Source organism: Leucopleurus acutus (genome assembly GCF_964270905.1).
Source record: "Leucopleurus acutus genome assembly, chromosome: 1".
NCBI lineage: Eukaryota > Metazoa > Chordata > Mammalia > Artiodactyla > Delphinidae > Leucopleurus > Leucopleurus acutus.
The window spans coordinates 32718566-32739540 of record NC_139142.1 but is presented as its reverse complement, the minus strand read 5'-3'; the positions used below and the strand labels follow the sequence as shown (position 1 = coordinate 32739540).

The window sequence follows — 20975 nt, the reverse complement described above, 5'->3', positions numbered from 1 at the left end:
TCTGGGAGGGAGAAAAGCAGGCTGCTTCACACACACGCACGCACGTACGCGCACATGCACACGTACGCGCACATGCACACACACGCGCGCACACACACACACACACGCGCGCGCGCGCACGCACACACTCCCTTCCGAGCATCACCAGCCAGGACACAGGGAAGGCTTCAGAGACAGGGAAGGCCAGTGTCAACGGGCATGAAGCCCAGGAGAGAACCCTGCAGGAGCAGGGGAGGAGGAAGGAGAGCTGGAAAGAGGGGAAAGACCACGGCCGAGAGCTCAGCCTAGCCCTGGGTGCAGGCAAGACTCTGTGCGGTTCTCAGGGCTAGAGGCCCAGTGAGGCAAGTAGATCGATGGTGCGCACATCCTGCCTAAAAGGTGGGGTATAAGAGGGGCCAGAAGAAGCTGACAAGGAAGAGCAGCAGCAGAGGTGGGACAAAGAAAGAAGAAGCAAGAGGCAGGCCAGAGAAGAGGCTGAAAGGGCTGGGCCTCCTGGGGAGGCTGGGACACCCAGGATGGGGAGCCTCCAGGCGGGGCTGTTTCCTGTCGGGCAGTACCCATGAGGCCTGGAAGGAAAGTGAGGAAGGTCTTGGGTGCCCATCCAGGCAGGGCATGGGCACCTCTATTGCAAAACTGTCATACTTATTCTGTTAGGAGACATTTTTACTGCCATTTGCAAGATAATTTTTGTAAAAAATATTCAAATCTTCATGGTCGATGGTGCACACAGGGCACCCCTGGGTAGTATGCAACCTGCACCACTGTCCCTGGCAGGCCTGGTTGGGAAGGATCAGGCAGGACTCTGAGCCTGTGGACTGGACACCGGGGGGAAGGCAGAAGACTTCGCCCTGCCCTGGCTGCTGGGTAATGTGAGAGGGTAGCCTTGCTTAAGTAGATGGAGAGAGAGAAAGAGACGTGAGGAGGTGCTGGATATTTAAGAGAATAGGCAGGAAGCAGAGCCAAGAACTGTGCCGCCTGGGATAAGGGCTCTCAGCTCAGTCCAGGGGAGGAGCTGAGACCGCAAGCTTCTCTCCCGTTTGTGGCACCTGTTATGCCAGCGTGTAGGGACAGAGATGCAGGCCATCCAGAGGCTGGCGTTCTCAGGCATCTTTAAGTGTCCTGGCCAAAGCTCAGAGAGCATCTTGCCCTCCTACAAGGGGCTGGGGTTGCGGTAAGAGGAGGGGGGGCTTTTCTAATCCCGCCTGTCATTCCAGGGGCTGCAGTTCCAAGGGGCTGCGGCTGGAGTATCCAGGGCGGATGGAAGAGATGGGCAAAAGGGCGCTGGGAGAGAGGGCGAGGCAGAGGGAGAGCTCACCTTCTGCGCACCGAGAAGGCGTGGCAGTGACATGAAACATTAGGTCACATGGCCTTCCCATCCGGCCTTAGCGTGCCTACACATCTGCACAGAGAAGGAGAAGAGGTTGAGAGAAGAAAGTAGGCAGCAGCGGCGCAGAACAAACCCAAACAGCCATGGTGGACAGAGCACACAAGACAGACGGACAATGAGGGAATGGGCAGAAAGAGAAAATGAGATGATGGGAGGAGAAAGAGGCTGGGGTGGGAGAGAGATAGGGAAGAGGTGGGGAAAAGGGGGTGGGGGGGGGCTGGGGAAGGCTGGGCAGAGGGTTGGGGAGGCGGGAGCATCGCCCCATCATGCATTTCAAAACAGGCCACTCAGACTCCATGCAGAGGGTGGGAAATTTGCCTGAGTATGTGGCAGCTCCAAGGCCCAGAGCTGAGAGGGCCAAGCCTGTGGTCTGTCGTCATAGCGACCTGGATGTTGTGCTTCTAGGGTCCTGCCTGTGAGGGGACCTGGGGGAGGGGCGCCTGCCACCCGAGCTAAGCCTGCTAATGAAAATATTCAAATCTTCAGTGTCTGCAGTGTGAATGATGCCTTTGTGGAGTGCAGAACCTGCACAACTGGACTTTAACCTCAGGCCTCCCTGGGCAAACCTGGGTCAGGACACGTGAAGTGTTCACCGCGGCCCACCCTTTCCCATTGTCTCCCCAAGGGGTTGAGCAGAATGACCCCGCACGGGGGCCCCAAGCAAGATATAGAAGGCACCAAGGCCCAACAAGGCTGTGGACAGATTTGCTAAACCACGCCTGTGAGCGGGAGAAAGGCAGGGGCTTCGTGACGCCTCTGCAGAACAGGTCGGTGAAGACAGGCGGCGCCTCCCCAGATCTGCCTCTGTAAGGGACGCCTGCTGCTCTGTTAAAGTTATAGCCTCAACAGCGGTAGGCACAGAGGGGCTGCTGCCCACAGCGCTTCCAGACCTCCAGAACCACCCCTGGCTGATCTCACCCATGCCGCCCTTCCTGCTGAAGCCCGCCATCCGGGTCCCAGAAGGTGAGCGCTTTCCCAGTGTTCTCCGAGGCAGTAGAGGAAGATGAGAGAAAGCAGAGGGGCGGGTGGGAGAGGAGTTGAGCAAGAATAACATGCCACGTTGGCACCGGGGGCTGCCGCTACCGAAGAGACAGACCATCGGACCCTGTCGACAGGAGAGGTGGGGAGAGGAGGGGCGGGAGGGCATGGCTTGGGGTCTGGCATGAGGTGTGCTGGGCAAGGAAGGAGCAGGGGGCCCTGGGTACCTTCTGGGCTCCAGAGAAGGCGTGGTAGAAGCTGGACACGTAAGTCATGATGGCTTTCTCATCCGGGCGGGCTGTTCCGACGATGTCTGTCAAGAAAAATCTGGAGTTAAAGCCAGCTGGTGAACACATGATACGCTTCCTGATGTGACAGGGAAAGCAGCTCTCAGAACCACCAAGTCTTCTTGCCAAGACGCTGAGCCTGCATCTAACCAGCCATCTGGCATCAGCTTCCACTTACGGGAATGCGAGAGGTAGAGGAAGGAGTGAAATGGTACCCGAGGAAGGAAACAGACAAACCAGAGTAAGGGGTACTCGGGACCGCTGGTCTGGGTTCTACAACAAGTTCAATGCCAGGAACGAAAGGGGTCGGAGGGAAGAGAAAAGTGCGACAGATTAGAAAAGACACAACAAATAGAACAACGAAATGCCATGTGCAGACTCTGTTTGCATCTGGATCAAAACAAAGCACCTAAAAAGAAATAATGGGGAAATTCGATTCTGAACCAGGCAGCAGATGTATCAAGGAATTATTGTCAATTTGCTTGGTGTGAAAATTATTTTATGATTGCATAAGAAAATATTGCTATTTTTAAGGTAATCTGAAGTATGTAGTAGTGAGATGCTGTGATGTCTGAGACTTGCTTTAAAATATTTCAACAAAGAAAACAAAAGCGAAAAAAAAAGGAAGTGTGACAAAACCTCAGTAACCGTTCTATCTGGATGGTGGGTACGTGGAAGCTAATTATATTATTCTCCCTGCTTTTGCATGTTTGAAATTGGCCTTACAACTTGACAGACATTGTCACAAACTATCATACCTTCCATCTGTTCTCCTAAGGGCCCATCCATCTTTCCAAAGAGTCATTTGTATTTCCACAAGTGCCCTCTCTCCCACTCCCTTTCCCCTGTGAAGTCAGGTACGTATATAGACCCCAAACTCAAGTCACCCCTTTGAGTTACTCATCACTGCAAGCTCCCATGTGTGTCCATGATGCACATGATAATGAACTTTTTTTTCCCTCCCCTACAACCACAAAGGACCACTGCACTCCACCCCGGCACCCCCTACCCCGACTCCAAGACCAAGCTGAGGACCATGCTCGGGCCGCCCTTTTTGACACCAGCTACCACTTCTCCCTCCAAACCTCAGGGAATCTGTCTGTGGAATCCCTGAGAAACAACTGACCCCCTGGCTCCCCAGATGAAGACCAAGCCTTCTCCCTTCTGGCCTCAGGTGCGGGGCCCGCCCTTCCTGGCCGCTGGCCGCAGCCGGGAGAAGAGCCGAAGGCCCAGAAGGAAAGCGCCTTTCACCTTCTGCATCCAACATCTTGGGGATGTCCAGGTATTTCTCCGCCACATCGAAGGCCGTGTTCAGGTTTGTAAGTGGGTCGTCCTAGGGGGAGAAGAAGAAAAAGGCGGGTGAGAGGCACAAGAAGTCTCTGGCTATCCCCATCTCGATGATCACCAAGACTGGGGGCGGGGGGACTGCCACATGCCGCGGAGCAACGGAGAGCGCCACAACTACTGAACCTGTGCTCTACAGCCCGCGAGCCACAACTGCTGAGCCTGAGTGCTGCAACTACTGAAGCCCGCGCGCCTAGAGCCCGTGCTCCAGAGCAAGAGAAGCCACCACAGTGAGATGCCCAAGCACTGCAACAAAGAGTAGCCCCTGCTTGCCTCAACTAGAGAAGAGAAAGGAAAGGAAAAAGGAAAAAGGAAAAAGGAAAAAGGAAAAAGGAAAGGAAAAAGGAAAGGAAAGGAAAAAGGAAAGGGAAGGGAAGGGAAGGAAAGGAAAGGAAAGGAGGAAGGAAGGAAGGAAGGAAGGAAGGAAGGAAGGAAGGAAAGAAGGAAGGAAGGAAGGAAGGAAAGAAGGAAGGAAAGAAAGAAAGAAAGAAAGAAAGAGAAAGAAATGCAAGCTAAGACCAGGCACTGGCCTGGGAGCCATCAGTCTTGGCTTCTGGTTTCAGCTCCACCACCAGCCAGCTAGCTGGACTGGTAAGTAACCTAACCTCAGTCTCCCCGCCTGTTACTCAAGAGTTGGCCTAGGAGTCTCAAGCCCCTTTGGCGCTCATAGTCCATGAAATCTGGGGCTCCTTCAAACAGCTACAGTCTTCTGACTATATTCTGGCTCTGCTATCTTCTCAAGAAAACTTATTGGGGATCGGTGAAGAGGTGGAGTAATCGGAACCCTCGTGCACTGTTGGTGGGATTGTAAAATGGTGCAGCTGCTGTGGAAAACAGTATGGAGGTTCCTCAAAAAGTTAAACAAAGAACTACTATATGACTCAGCAATTCCACTTCTGGGTCTATAGCCCAAAGGACTGAAAGCAGGGACTCAAATAATTTGTACACCCACATTCATAGCAGCATTATACACAATAGCCAAAAGGTGGAAATAACTCAAACGTCCACTGACAGATAAACAGATATGGAATATTATTCTGCCGTAAAAAGAAAAGAGATCCTGAGACGGGCATACTACAACATAGACAACCTGGAAAACATTATGCTAAGTGAAATAAGTCAGACTCAAAGGGACAAATATTATATGATGCCACTTATATAGGTACCTACAAGGGTGGTCAAATTCAGATACAGAAAGTAGAGTGCCAGGGACTGGCGGAAGGGGGAGTGGAGAATGATGGCTTAAAGGGTTCAGAATTTTAGTTTTGCAAGATGAAGAGTTCTGGAGTTGGGTGGTGGTGATGGGTACACACCAGTGTGAATGTACTTAATGCCACTGAACTGTGCACTTAAAAATGGTTAAAGTGGTACTTTAAAAATTATGTATATTTTACCAAATAAAAAAAAAATTTTAATGTGGAAAAAAACCCATAACTTAGTCGGGGGAGTTCCTCACTGGACCTCCCACTCGATTTTTGGTTCCCAGACTAACCCAAAGCAAATGGCTTTGTCAGCCTACCACTCAGCTTCCGCGTTTGCCAAGGTGAGAGTCACAGGGTACAAAAGGATAAATCCATTCATCTGGGACACGTTCAGGAAGAAACTGCTCAAAATAGAGAAGGTGGAGTCCTTCTGGGAAAGTCTCTGACAGCTTCCAGAATAATAAAAAACCACTGTCAAGCAGCAACAGTCATTTCCGTCCAGGCCCTCGGCCATCCTCAGGCCCCGGGTGCACACCCACCTGCCCCCCTCGATTCCCAGGGACCGCCAGGCCCCCCACGCCCACCTAGAGCGGGTGCCGGAAGGAAGTGCTTCCCGGTCACAGCCCTTGGCTCTCCCCTGTTCCCAAGCACCAGAGGCTCTGGCAACCTCTGTGCTTTCTGGAAAGAATCCACGGTTCAGTGGGAACAGGTCTGTGCTGTTTCTGGTTTGTACTGTTGCTACTGAATTAAAGAGAAGGGGAGACAGACACACAGAGACAGGGAGAAATGAAAAGACACAGAGAGGGACAGAGGGTGGGGAGAGGCTGGCCGGGAATGAGACAAAGGCCCCTGGACTCTCACCTCCCAAAAGGCTGAGGCTCCTGGAGTCGGGGGGTGGGGCGGGGGCCGAGACTGAAAAGCCACAGTCAGCACGGACCCCACTTTATATGGGGGTGAGGAACAGCTGTGCACTGGCTGGCTGCTGCCCACCCCGGCCCCCCAAGCAGGGACACAGGCACGTGCACACCTGTCACCACAGGGCATCGGCTGACCGCTAGTGGTACGTGATGATGATACCTTTAAAGAAAGTCTCCGCCTCTAGGATTCCCCCACCTTGGCCCCTGTCTGGTTTGGCCACACAGCTTTCAGGTGGGTCAGGGGGTTCTCAAATCGATTTTTTTTCTCTTTGCAAAGTGGCTGAGTTAGAGGGCTGGGACCCCCCCCCCATCCCCCAAGAGGTTAGCTGGACCCTCCCTCGTCCACATACACCTGGATACCGCCATGCACAGGGCCAGGCAGCAGGGCTCTCTCCTTCGGCAGGTGGGCAGAGGCCCAGCCTCAAGTTTCAGGCCCAGCTTGGGGTTTCTGGAGGGGATAGAAAACTACTCCTTTCCTCCCTCACAAATCCTTTTTGGCGGTTCACCCCACCACACACACCCCAAAAGGAGGTTCTGATGCCACAGAGCTGCTGCTGCACCAGCAACATGAAGCCTTGCTTGGCCACTGGGGGCAGAGGCAAGGTGAGGGACTTCACTGAACACTGAGCTCTCCAAGTATCAAGGTCAAGGAGACAAATACCAGAACGGTCATTCCTAGAAACCCTTTGCCAAGAGATTCAAGGACCAACAGGTGACATTCCAACCCGAGCTCCAGACCATATACCGGGGGCATGAGGAGGGCTCCACGGGTGGCCTCTCCCAGGATGTCTGCACCACAGGGCCTCCTGGTGCTGGGATGGGCTGACAGGGAGGATGCCGAGTACAGTCACGGTGTCCCAGACAGACCTCTCCCAGGTCAGGCCAGCAACTTTAACCAGCCCGGACACTAAGAACCATCACGAGGCTAGACACACAGCTCCCACCTCCCGGTCTGTTCCTCAACATCTTGTGGCTCAAGAAAAGCCCCAGCAACTTCACACCAAAAGCACAGATGAATCAAGCAGCACTAAAGTCCCCAGCCAAACGTCAGCGATGGGGGAAAGCAAATCATGGCGGGAAGCTGCCCAGGACTGTAGAGCAAGCCTCGGACAAGGCTGGGACAGATGTCTCTAAAAGTACGCAATATCTTAAATTATGGAAGTAACATATGCACCTTGCACAACCCAGAAAAACAGAAGGGGAAAAGGCCACTTGGTATCCCTTCATCCTAACAATTGCTTTGGTGGTTCTGATATTTTTCCTGGCAGGTTGGGCACGTCAGCAAGTACCTATGTGCTATGCACATACATACTCAAGCAGCCCTGATAGAGGAGGTGTTTTACTCTTACTTCTAGAGGGTTGTCTCCTCAGCTCGTCTAAGGAGACTGATACCCCTTCACACTGGGCCACGGGCTCTCAGAACAGGGGGCCCAGTCCTGCCCATCCCCCAGCCAACCAAGGGGGACCAGTCGGTAGAAGCTGCTGGGGGAGGGAGCAGGAGGGTCAGGTGAGCACACGAACCTTCCGCAGCTTCCCGTAGTCAATCAGCTCAGGCCGGTGTCGGTGAATCAAGGCACAGAAGCCGAGGCCGTCCTTCCAGCTACCGGGGGGAGAGAAGGGGGGGCAAGCTGGTGAGTCGGGCCAAGCGGTAGGGGCAAAGCACTAAGCAGGGGTCTTCTTTTTTCCAGAGATGAGTACATAACCCTTCAGAGCAGGAGCTGGGAGAAGATACCATGGGAAGGAACTGTCTTCCTGCCACGATCCCAGGCACTGGGGTACAACACTGTGGGGCTTGGTAAGTTGAGACACACCTGCCACATCCAACCCTACCCGCCCCCAAGGTCCAGGGCCCTCGTCTGCTCTGTTCCAGAGCCCCAGGCTAGAACTTCCCAGACACGCTCCTTGGGGGTCTCCAAGGTCATCAACCAAAGGTGTATCAGGCAGTAGCTAGGAGGGACAGGGCTCCTCTCCAGGAGGAAGGGGGCATCAAACGGCGACACTCCCTTCCCAGAAAAGCGACTTCTTCCCCAAGTGTCTTTGTTCTGTTCTAGAGCTAAGACTGACCCAGCCAAGGGGGTCCTTGGGGGAAGCAGCCCAGGTTCTGCAAGGGTCCCTCAGACCCCAGCCACTCACCTTATGTGGAAGTTCTGGATGTTGACGTTTTTGTAAGGGGCTGTCTTTCTCTGACACCACAAGAGCAGCCCTTCCTTCGCTGAAGTCTCTGTGGGGAAGGGAATGACGGGCAGAGAGGTCAATGGCTGGCTTGGTGGAGGGAGGGGCGTGGGCTCATGGAGGTCCCACCGTGACCACAGGGTCCGTGCTCTTTCACACAGGGAGTCCACACAAAGACCCCTAGATTTCACCCCTGCTGCTACCAGGCCAAAAATCTACTTCCTTGACAAAGTTTGAGAACTTATTTGAGAAACATATTAGTAAGCTAGGAAGCGTTTCATAACTGGCCACCTTACACATTTAAATACTGAGAAAATGGCTTTTCAAACTTTCAGAATATCTCCCCGTCACTCCCTTTTATGCAAAGAAATGGCAACAATACAAAATAAGCTGGCAACTTATGTCAGGTGGCCACTTTGGGGAGGAAGGTTTGATTGGTCTGTGAAATCTGAAATTCATGAATCTTCAGATAGGGGCCCCATGTACCCTGTGGAGGGCACACAGCCATGTGGGAAGAAAGCATTAGGACTTCCGGTTGCATTTAGTGTTCATCTAAAAAAAAAAATGGTTTCCTTATATTTAATGCATGGATCAACACTGTTGCTGTGTGTAAAGCAGACATGTATCAGTAAGATAGGGCAGGTATCTGAGAGGACCCCAGAAGCTCCCAGCCCAGGAGGGCTGCAAACTGCACCGCCCCCATGTGTTCATGGCTGTGAATTGCAGGTTATAGTACTCAGTAAAGTGGGTTTGTGGATGATCTCATTTACTTTCGATTCACAAAATGGACTTTAAAATGATGTTAAACAATTCCTGCAAAGATAATATAATAATTCAAGCACAAGAAAACGATTAAAAAATCAGCAAAGCTAACACTTCTGCTTTTAGTTCAAGCTCTTTGTCAGTCACATTACAAGATGAAAAAACGATTTAATCAGAACTGACAAGATGTCTACCCAAAAGAATAAACTCATCAAGAAAGCTATTTGAAAACCAGATTTATATCTATTATCACTAACAAGCACCATGCCCTAAGTGACTCCTGAGGGTATCTTTTTAACCACTTCAGCCCTAAATACCAGGTATCTATAAACCAAACTTAGAATTTCACATTGCTGTATCACCAAGTGTCAAACCAAGATTTCCATAACAAAGCAATTTAATCCACATTGTTCTCATTAAAAATTATTTTGAACAAAAATCTTTTCAAGATTTGATTTCTAGGCCATTAAAATGAATTTAAAATATTTTTAAAATATCTCCACCTCATCTTTTAAAAAATTTGGTTTGGTGTGTTTTATAATATGCATAGAAATACATGCATATAACTTAGTGCAAAATAAATACACACGTATCAGACATAAAGCTCAAAAACTGCTGGAGTGTGAAATCAAAAGTTTAGAGAGATCATTGCCCCAGACCATGGTGGCCCCTTGCAGATCTACAAGGTGGCCACCAGAGGGTGCTATGGGAGCAAAGTGGAGGACCTGGTGTCCGCTCACCCTCCTGTCACTCCCTCCTGACTGCTATTCCCCTACCCTTTCAGATTTAACAACCCAAGAGCCAAGTGGGGTGTTTCCAATACACTTCCCCACAGCAACCTTGGGCTTTCTAAGTGAGGGGTTTCTCTGGGGCCAACACACCTATGGGGACCAGCACTCCAAACAGTTCTTACTTCCCTGTAGACTAGGAGAGCGCACAGATGCCAGCGATGGGTAAGCGGCCCAGGATGTGACCCATGATCAAGGCCCTGTTGCCCCAGGGATCAGGGAGGAAGACGTGATGGTGAAGGCACGGGAGAGGTGGAAGCCTGGGGATGGCACGGAACAGAGCAGAAGACCTACCTTCCACGGAGATGTCCTGGATGGCGAAGCGGAGGATGATGGTCCAGATCATGCCCAGGGTCATTTTCACATTCCCATCCACGATTTCTACAGACACGGCAGTAGGACACATTAAGAAGGGTCTCAGCAGGAACAGAGTCCACACTCCCTGAGTGCCCATGTCACTCCGTGAGCCACTTAGGTAGTCAATGACCACAAACTCCACTTCTAGAGGGAAGTCTAAAAATTAGTGCAATTACATGTCACAGGTGTCAGGAAGGAAGTCTACGTGGGGGTGTCTTGGGGGCACCAGGAGAGTGGTCAATTCGACTGGGTACAACAGGAAAGGCAACAGAGAAGGGGGTGTCTTAAACCCTGAGTGGTGCCCACCAGCCTAACAGAGAAGAGGGACAGAATTTCTATACCATCACAAATGTCCTGGCACCTCTGTGAGCTGAGGACCTCTGGGCAAGCACAGCTCTCAGAACAGGCATCCACAGCTGGAAAGCCAGTGCAGGCAACAGAAATTAACCAACCCGACAAAGGTTTATAAACTGCCACTGGAAGGATCCACTGACTCACAAATCAAGTTCACGATGCCACTAGCTGGGTATTTTTTAATAAAAAACAAACAACAGCTTCAAGATCACAATTAAGAGGTACCCCACTATGGGTTTCCCTGGTGGCACAGTGGTTAAGAATCCACCTGCCAATGCAAGGGACACGGGTTCGAGCCCTGGTCCGGGAAGATCCCACATGCCACGGAGCAACTAAGCCTGTGCGCCACAACTACTGAGCCTGTGCTCTAGAGCCCGCGAGCCACAATTACTAAAGCCTGCGTGCCTAGAGTCCGTGCTCCGCAACAAGAGAAGCCACCGCAATGAGAAGCCCGCGCACCGCAACGAAGAGTAGCCCCCGCTCGCTGCAGCTAGAGAAAGCCCGCTCACAGCAATGAAGACCCAACGCAGCTAAAAATAAATAAAAATTTTTTTAAAAATGAAAATCTATCTTTAAAAATAACAGAGATACCCCACTAAATTCAGTCTCAGCAGCACTTTCTAGACTTTTTAAAAAAGGTTATAAATTCTATGAAGTAATTTTTTTTTTTTTCTGTACCAGACTCAAAGGCTGGGATACAAAGATATATAAGCCCTGTCTTCAAGGAGCCTAAGACATGGAGTCATTTATAGTCTTGTGGGTTGAGAAGGGTAACAATCAAATGCAGACTCCTTACCCTCACCTGCTTCCAGGCCAGAAGATGGTAACCTGGCCCCATGGTGAGGTACTCTCAGTTAAGACTCAGGCATACAAAGAATATCTCGTTTTTTCCTACCTGCAACACTAGTTTTAGGGGAGACCCAACAAAACCATAAGAAGGGGCAACTTCCAGGGACTCCTAATCCCCTGAGCCCACATCCACTTGGGTTTGCTTCCCACAAAACAAACCCCTTACACAAGAGTGGATTCCACTAAGGAAATTAAGATCTCATCCCCTTCCTCAAGAGGGAGGGCAAAATTGCATGCAAGGTGAAGGCACTGAGCAGTGATGCCTGGCCACAGCAGCTTCTGGTGGGGACAGTGGGTAAGTCTGCTGAGCCTGCATCAGGGTGCCGAGTAAAGGAAGCACAGTGTCCACTTTGGACTTGGGACAGGATGTGACTCTTCCTGTGAAGAAGGGGGTTTGAATGCCCCTCCCAGAACCCTAGGCATCCGCAGGACAATGATCCAAGTCGGAGAACCTGAGTTAGAGAGACAGAGAGATGTAGCAGCATACGACCATCCTCCTTAATAACTAAAACAGCCGGCTGCACTTTGCAGAGCAGGCTTGCGGGGAGCGGGAGTAGAGTGAGTTAATCAGTCAAGAATCAGTTCCTTGTAAAGCAACTGTACTCCACGGAAAATTGAAAAAAAAAAAAGAACCAGTTCCTAAACGTTTCATATTTTTCAAATGCCCTTTCATTTGTGACTCCCAATGGTTTTGCATCTGTAATGTTCAAAGTGTTTATATAAACTGATAAAAGTCTAAACTCATAATACATAAGTAGGCAAAAGACATGAATACACTTCACAAAACACGAAATACAAATAACCAATTTGTAAGAATGTCAATCTCACTTGGAATTAAAGTTATAAGATACCATTTCCCAGCTATTAAATTAGCAAAGTTGAAAAACAGCGAACACACACCAGGGTGGTAATAAGGCTACCATACTGTGGCTAGAAGTTTTTAAAAAAACAAAAAACACCTTTCTGGGAAATAACGTGGCAATAGGGAGCAAGCATCTTGAAGTTGCTCCACTTTTTGAGAAAAAATTCTCTCTCTAGCCCAAGCCAGTGGCGTGAAATACAGAGTAAGGCTGCTGTGAAGGCCCTTGCTGCCAGGGTAGTTATCATGACCACACACCGGAAACTCTGTGAAGGTGCAAAGTACGAGGCATGACTGAGCAAATCCCCAGACTTGTCACCTCTCTGCTCAAAACCTCCACTCGGAGCCAAAGGCAGTGGCTGGTGGGGCCTCTGGGACCCCTCCTCCCTCTACCCTTCCAGTCACACGGCCTCCCTGCAGCTCTCCCTGGTCCTGGAATGCCCCTCACCTCCCTCCTGTTTCCACTCACCCTTCATCTTCTCACTGAGACCTTCCTGGACCTCCCATTTTACTTTTCTACAACCGACATATATATTTTCTTCTCCCTCTTCTAGAACGTAAGCTCCCTGAGGGTAAAGATTTTTTGTTTTGCATCACTGCTTAAGAGCCCAGCATTGTCCCTGACACAGAAAAGGCCCTCCATCAACATTTGTTGAATGAATGAACAAATGAATGAATGAATGAATAGGACACTGGAGGACACTAACCACAGGTGGGCGAGCGGGCAGAGAACATAAGAGCACTTGGGCTCCTCCAGGACCGCACCCAGGTCTGGAACAGAGCACAGCTGTGCTCACCAAATAGACAATTAGAACATAATCAAAAATGATGTTCACAAGTTTTTAATGACTTGGGACCAGTGTCCCCACCCCCAGTTGCCCCATTTGTGAAGATCAAAATATCCCAGCCGGGCTTCCCTGGTGGCGCAGTGGTTGAGAGTTTGCCTGCCGATGCAGGGGACACGGGTTCGTGCCCCGGTCCGGGAGGATCCCACATGCCGCGGAGTGGCTGGGCCCATGAGCCATGGCCGCTGAGCCTGTGCGTCCAGAGCCTGTGCTCTGCAACGGGAGAGGCCACAACAGTGAGAGGCCCACGTACTGCAAAAAAAAAAAAAAAAAATCCCAGCCTCCTGCTGGCCTTGAGTTCAGTGACCTCCCAGCACCAAGGAAGACAAGGCAGCTTCTTCTCTGGGTCTTGCCTACTTACGTCTCTCCTCCTTCCACAGAAACACCCAAGCCCTGGGGGTGTTGCTTACTGAATTCTAACTCCTACCAAAGAAGCAGTTTCACTCCAGAAAAAAGAGGGGCCAAGGACAGGCAAAGAGAGTGGTGTGTGTACAGTTAACAGCCCATGTGCCACCCATCCCCAGGGCCCACCTGATTCCCCACATACCCTCAGAGTGTAACCCTCCCCAGAGGGCTCTCCTGCCCTGGTCCCGAGAACGGTAGATCCTTTCCCCAGGCATCTCTGTTTGGAGTAAGGCTGCCCATCTCATAGGCATCTATATGGCCTGAAATGCTGGGTCCAAAAGAAGGGTTCCAAGGCCACAACTGGGCCCCTGGGGGAAAAAACCACGACACTAGATTAACAATGTCTGGGACTTCCCTGGCGGTCCAGTGGTTAAGACTTTGCCTTCCAATGCAGAGGGTGTGGGTTCGATCCCTGGTTGGGGAGCTAAGATCCCACATGGCTTGTGGCCAAAAAACCAAAACATAAAACAGAAGCAATATTATAACAAATTCAATAAGGACTTTAAAAATGGCCCACATCAAAACAATCTTTAAAAAACCAAGCCAAACCAAAAAAGCAGTGTCGCTGTGGGTGTGGGAAGAAGCCATTCCTAGACCACAGCTACCTGTGAAGCTGTTCACATCCTGATTTTACTCAGAACCTGCCTGTCCCCTGGCCCCAGTCCGGGGAGGCAGTCACTGAGCAGTATTCAGATGGTGGAATGAATGATGCCGAAGGAACGCCACGCAATAGAAACTAGAACCCTGGGGGTCACCACCTCCCAAGACCATTGGGTTTAGCTACTGCACCCGCTGCCCCCTCCATCCTAAGGACAGATGCTAAATCTTCGAGCCCACCCCCAAGCTCTAGCGCCCAAAGCCATCAAGCTTTCCCTGCCTCAAGATCTTCAAAGGAAAAATCCTTCTCAGGTGCCCTCATCTGGTTAAATCCCACCACTCACCCACGTCAAGTCCCACCCCCGTGAAGTCTAGACATTCTAGAATCAAGTATCACACAAGAAATCCCAAGGATCTATTCTAACCCCTGCCGCGGTGTGGATGCTTCTTGCCCCTGGCCTCCATCTTTGGGGGCAGGGAACCCGTACCTTTCCCAGAGCACCCACTGCATCCCCTAAGGTTCTGTATGTTATCCACAGTCAGCCTGCCCACAGGGTCTCCCTTCCGGGCCTGGTTCTGCACGTCAGAGTCAGTCAGAGTCGAGACCTTGCCCCACGTGATAACCCTTCCAAGGTCTGGGGCCTTTCACCTGGGCTGGGCCTGGTCCCCAGGGCACCCCAGCCAGAACAACTGGCAACATCTCCCCCACCCCACCCCCAAGAGGGCTCCTTCCAGGTGATCCATTCCACTGCCTTTTATAGCCTACAGCCGTAAGCTTCACTTCATTAAAATAAACAAAACCCATTCAGGGCCTCATCCAGTTTCCTGGCTCAGCAGAGCGGCCGTCCTGGCATGATCTTGGCGCTCAGCTTTTTTTTGTTTTCTTTTTTTAAATTTATTGGAGTGTAGTTGACTTACAATGTTGCGTTAGTTTCAGGTGTACCCCAAAGTGATTCAGTTATACATATATTCATTCTCTTTCAGATTCTTTTCCTATATAGGTTATCATTTCAGCTTGACACGGGAGCGAGGATCTCAGAGGGAAGGCTTGGCCTAAAGGCAGCGAGAAGGTAGGGAATGTCTCATTTTAAGGAGGCTTTAGAAATCTTTTGAGAAGCGAGGCTGGTGCCGAAGGAGCTAGAAAACTCTGGCCAGCTAGGTTAGGTGACTCCCCAGAGATTAGAGGGGGTTGTGAGCGTTCACACCCATGTCAGTCTTTGCTCCTTACCCCTCTGTTGAGACAACACAGCCAGCTTGACCTGCCACTTCAGAGCTGAGGAAAATCAGACATGAAATTTCTGTCCTGGGCCCCTGCAGAGGAGGCAGCAAAGCCTTGGGGTGATGGGAGAGCTTCAGACCTCAGCTCCAGAGCCCAAACCCCCGGGGTTTACCGGCTCTGCCATATGGAAGCAGTCTGGCCCAGAGCCTGTACTACACACCTCCATTCCAGCAACTTCTTCGAGCCTCAGTTTCCTTGACTGTAGAATGTGGCTGGTGACATGACAAGCCTGTTAAAGTATCCTGTCTAGTCAGCCACAGATCTGGAACTCAGCAAGTGCTATTCTCGCCCATCTTCTCCTTTCTTCCTCCCCTTTGGTATTCAGAGTCTTTACAAATATATTTTTTTAGGTAGTTGTTAAATGTTCCTTTCTAAAAATCTGGATTTCTGGCTTCTTTTGAAAAATCGGAAGATCTAGCAATGCTTGAAGAGTATTCCCACACAGCAACAACTGACCAGATCTACATGGCAGCCGCCCTGCTTAGAAGGACATGTTCTCCCCTCTTCTCCCCACTCATCCCTACCACTCACCCCAGCCCACATCATACGTCCTCTACTTCCCTGTTCCACTGAGCATCTGAGCTTGCACCAGACGACCTGAGTGGCAATTTCTTTGGCTTCCCATACCTGATTGGTTGAAACTTTTTCTGCCAAGTCTTTTTTTTTTTTTTTTTTGCGGTACGCGGGCCTCTCACTGTTGTGGCCTCTCCTGTTGTGGAGCACAGGCTCCAGACGCGCAGGCTCAGCGGCCATGTGGGATCCTCCTGGACCGGGGCACAAACCCGCGTCCCCTGCATCGGCAGGCGGACTCTCAACCACTGCGCCACCAGGGAAGCCCATTCTGCCAAGTCTTGATTCCTCCCTAAGAGAACAAACTATTCTTTTCGTCTTAACAGGCAGCGATTATTTTCCCTCTCGCAAAGCAAAGTATCCTGCTACGCACAAGGCCTTCGAACGTTTACTGAGCCCTGACTGTGTGCATCACGCTGCTAGGAGCTGGGGCCACAGGGATGCAGAAGACGTGATCCCTGCCTCACAGCTGAGGGGTGGGATGCATAAGGCACCACCTGCGATGGCCTCAAGTACTAGCCTGAGTCCCCGGTAAGGCAGGGGTCAGCAAGCTTTTCCTGTAAAGGGCCCGATAGGAAATATTTTCAGCTTTGCAGGCCATATGGTCTCTGTCGCAACTATTCAATTCCGCCTGTAGCAGGAAAGCAGCCAATGATATGTAAACAGATGGGTATGGCCGTGTTCCCCTAGTTACAAAAACCCAGGTCAGCCAGGTTGGACCCCATGGACTGTAGTCTGCCAACCGCTGTGCTCAAATTTCTCAGTTTGATGCTGATATATCAAATCCCTCAATTGCTAGAAAAAAGAGGAGGACTTTAAAGTCATCAACCGGAGAAGAGATCAGCTCCTGTGGATTTACTGAAGCAAGACCCTCCAACCTCTGCAAGGAAAGGCCACCCTCTGGGGTGTTTCTCTGGAGTCACTCAGACCTGAATTTGAGTTCTGGCTTTACCACTTGCTGATGATGGGACTTGGGACAAGTTAATCTCGTCAGGCATGTATTTTCCTTTTGTAAAATGGGGATAATAATTAGAGCCACTTCATAGGTGAGGGTGAAAGGAGATCACTGGTGCAAAGGGCTTCAGCACAGTACCTGCTGCAGAGCAAGTGATCAGTAATCACAGCCAGGGTTGTATCTACAGTGAAGAAATGAACGAATGGAGATGGTGTCTTACTCACCTTTTGATCTCTGGCACCATACAGCAGATGCCCAATGCATTGCAGAATCCAGAGGACACAGTTCTGACGGGGCCTAGTTATGGTATTTTATTCTCATCACCTCACGATCCTCCCTAAATCCTTCAGAACCATCACAGTGCACACAAGAAATTGTGCAACCTCCTTTTAACCATTAAGAACATGCTAATAATGGTTTAGACTGAGCTTTAAACAATTTTTTTAAATTGCAGTAAAGCTGATTTACAATCTTGTGTTAGTTTCAGGTGTATAAACAATTTTTTTGTAAGTAAAGGGCAGAGAGTCAAGCAGCTGCTCTGCAGGGCAATGATATTAGAAATGTTCCTAAAGGCGTGTAGACAGCCATCCTGCAGGGGGCTGCCTCTACCCAGCCAGTGTCTGCACGCTCTCCCCAGACCACAGAACTCTCTGCTTGGGACAGCGCGGTGCAGCCAGGCCTGTGGAAGAGGGAGGTGGCATTCCACACAGGTATATCCCACAGCGCTAGGATTCCGCGGAGGGGTTGCCAAGGTGCTGAGATTGGATGGAAAGTGCTGTTTTTACATGAAGGATCCACGGGGTCGACCAGACGGAGGTGCTGGGAGCCCTACTTCCAAATGCCCCCAGGGATGTCTAGAAGTGGGTGGGACATAAGAGTGGGTCTAGGAGTCAGGCTGGAAAAGGCCAAAAGAAGCAGGAAGTTGTGGGGTGGGGAGAATCCCACTCCGGGGGGCAGCCAGGGGCAGGCCTTACTCACCTTCAGCTCCTATGGACACCAGCTTGACCCCCTTGCTGGCTATGAAGTCCAGGGCCTTGTTGACATTGGAGATCTTGTGCACCCTCATTTTGCCTCTCTCCGGCTTGGCCAAGCGTTCACCTGAACACGGACCGAGAGGGAGGGACAGGAAGTGAGATGCTATCCTCCGACTCCTCAGGTCTAAACTGCTTGCAGCCACTCAGCAAGTCTGTATCAAGCCCCTAACATATGCCAGAGACTTGGCTGTGTGCTGGGAATGCGGGGGTGCACAGAACAGTTTGCTGCCTTCATATACTTATGGTCCAGGAGGAGAGACAGCTCTTCATCAGAGAAACACATAAATGAACAAGCAGCCAGAGGGTAAATGCTTAAAATAAATGCTTTAAAAGAGACACAGCAGCGGAGGGCAGGCGGGAGGGCGAAAGAGTTGTGAGGTGGTCAGGGGAGGCCTCTGAGTGGGAGGCAGCCAGCCCCAGACTGCAGGGAATGGTGACCAAGGCAGAAAGAACAGCATATGCAAAGGCCCCGAACTCCTAGCCTAGATTGTTTTGGCCTGGGGGAGTGCTTGGGTCACTCTAGAGTATTCTGGAAGAGTTCCCTGTGCTCTGCCAGAGTCCTGTCTCATTTGAGCACCGCTGCTCTTGTCCGGTTACTGCCTCCCAGGGGCACCCTCGGCTCAGCTCTGAGTCAACCCCCCACCCTCACTCCACAGCCACTCCCCCACCCCACCCCACCCCTCCAGCTTCCACAGGGGAGCCCCTGCTGCTCCGGCTCTTCGGTCAGAAGCTGCTGGGAAACAGGTGTTGAGGAGCAGGTCCTCCAAACACCCTGTTAAGAGCATAGACCAGAGGTGTCCAGGGACCTCCTGAAACCATCTGAAAAATGCGTATGTACAACATGTGTGCCCATATCTGGGGAAGGGGCGCACAGCGTTCAGAGTCTCTAAGAGGTCAGGGACCCTAAAAGGCTGAGAACCACCATCCTAGGACCTGAAATTCAGGACCTTGCACCTGCCACGGTCTCCAGCCCAGCCCAGCAGTGCCCTCCCCGCTCCCTTCCGAGCACATCGACAGTCTGGCTGAGAGATCTCGAGGGGCAGGGTGGCCTTGATGCTGGGCCATGCCCACCCTGTCAGAGCGGCATTTCTCTGGGGGGCCTCCCAACTCCCCAGGGGGCCCCCCAGCTTCTAGAGAACAGAATTCCTGCCACAGATGTCATTTGGCCGAGCAGCTCCCAGGGAAGCACAGCTGGGTTTTTGTTATTAAATCAAGACTTTCCGCTCACGGCTTTCCCAAGGCTGTGGCCATTGCCCCCATCTCTGGCAAGGAACCCTACCGCCCTCCTGAGCAGATGAGATGCCGCAGGGCTCCCCTCCGATAGGATGGATGGAGGCAGCACCTCGTGCCCCCTAGAGCCCCAGCCCTTAGGTCCTGCTAAGCCTGAGTTCGCCAGCCAGCCCACCAGCCACGTACACTGGCTGGGATGGGGCTTCTCCAAGACAGTGGAGGCAGCAAGGATAGTGGTTCTGGGACTTCAATCAGCACAGAACCACCAGGAGGACCTGCTAACCGCAGACGTCCAGTCCCCTTCCCCTGCTTCCTGAGTTTCTGATTTAGGAGGTCTGGGGTGTGGGCTGGGAACCTGCATGTGGCCAAGCAGTCCTGCTGATTCTGCTGGGTGGTCCAGGGACCACACTCAGAGGACCTCTGCAGGGAGCACCCTCTTCCTTTCTCCTGTTATCCTACCCATCTCCAGAAACGCTCAAGGAGGAAAAGGCAACATCTCAGTGACTCAATCTCTCCCCCCCAAGAGATGTGCACAGGCCGGCCCGTTCAGTGAGAGCATCTGTGGGTATGCAGAAAAGCCCAGCGGGCAGTCAGTCACTCTAATATTTGTTGAGCATCACCTCCGTGCCAAGTACAGGTCTAAGCACTTGGGATACAGATGAGACTGTCCCCACCCTAAGGGGCTCAGTGCGCAGTGGGGAGAAAACACATGAGCCCAAAATGATCCTGCTGCATGGCAAATGACACACTAGAGGAATCAACAGCCTGTTCTAGGAGCCCAGAGGAGGGCAGTCACTCAAAGCACGAGTCGGGGTGGGGGGTGGGGGGCGGTGGTAGTCAGGGAAGCCTTCCTGGAGGAAACGCCTAAGCTGAGTTTTGAAGAATGAAAAAGAACAATGCCAGGTTTGTTTAAACTAAGAAATGTTGGAAGAGAGGTCGGGAAAGACACTCTAAAAAGCAGAGGAAAACATATGGCAGTTCCTAAAAAAATTAAATACAGAATTACTCAAGGACCCAGCGATTCCACTTCTGGGTACATACGCAAGAGAACTGAAAGCACAGACTTGAACAGATATATCTGTACACCATGTTCTTAGCGGCACTATTCACAATAGCCAAAAGGTGGAAACGACTCAAGTGTGAATTGACAGATGACTGAATAAAAAAATGTGGGATATATACACACGATGGAATATTATTTGGCCTTAAAAAGGAAGGAAATTCTCATACATGCTACTTCATGGAGGAACTATGAGGACATTATGCTAAATGAAATAAGCCAGTCACAGAAGGACAAATACTATGATTCCACTAATATGAGGAACCTAGAACAGAATCTGTGAATCAAGTTCACAGAGACAGAAAGCAGAATGGTGGTGGGCAGGGCTGCGGCAGGGAGAAGGGAACGGGCAGCTGGCATTGAATGGTATGGGGCCACAGTGTGGAGTGCTGAAGAAGTCTGGAGATGGGTGGTGGTGACGGTTGCCCAACAATGTGAATGTACTTAATGCCTCCGTGTACATTTTAAAACGATCAAAATGGTAAATTTTATGTTACGTATATCTTACCACACACACACACGCCCCACCCCACCCCACAGATTTCACCTGCAATGAAAATATTTTCAAGTATTGGGGAGTGGGGGAAGGCAGTCGGAGCGTGTGCAAAAGCACAGAAAACAGAGCGTGCCGTCTGGGGAGGACTGCGTGTGCCCCCAGTGTGGCAGAGGGTCTGAAGTCTGACACATTTTGGGGAATAGTTAGTTGAAAACGAAGCAGGTGCCAGCTCATGAAGGATCCTGCTA

The 20975-nt window shown here is 51.1% G+C and overlaps 1 protein-coding gene across 2 annotated transcripts in view; it reads right to left on the bottom strand.

Annotated features, from left to right (window-relative positions):
- The window catches only part of ACTN1 (actinin alpha 1), a 96595-nt gene that overhangs the window by 21791 nt on the left and 53829 nt on the right, over positions 1-20975 (bottom strand). For both annotated transcript variants that reach the window (XM_082849182.1, XM_082849181.1), the window contains exons 3-8: positions 17886-18005; positions 10132-10218; positions 8249-8336; positions 7637-7715; positions 3904-3985; positions 2593-2678 (exon numbers count right to left, since the gene is read on the bottom strand). In XM_082849182.1, coding sequence (XP_082705308.1) covers positions 2593-2678; positions 3904-3985; positions 7637-7715; positions 8249-8336; positions 10132-10218; positions 17886-18005 — 542 coding nt within the window. The remainder of the gene's footprint in view (positions 1-2592; positions 2679-3903; positions 3986-7636; positions 7716-8248; positions 8337-10131; positions 10219-17885; positions 18006-20975) is intronic.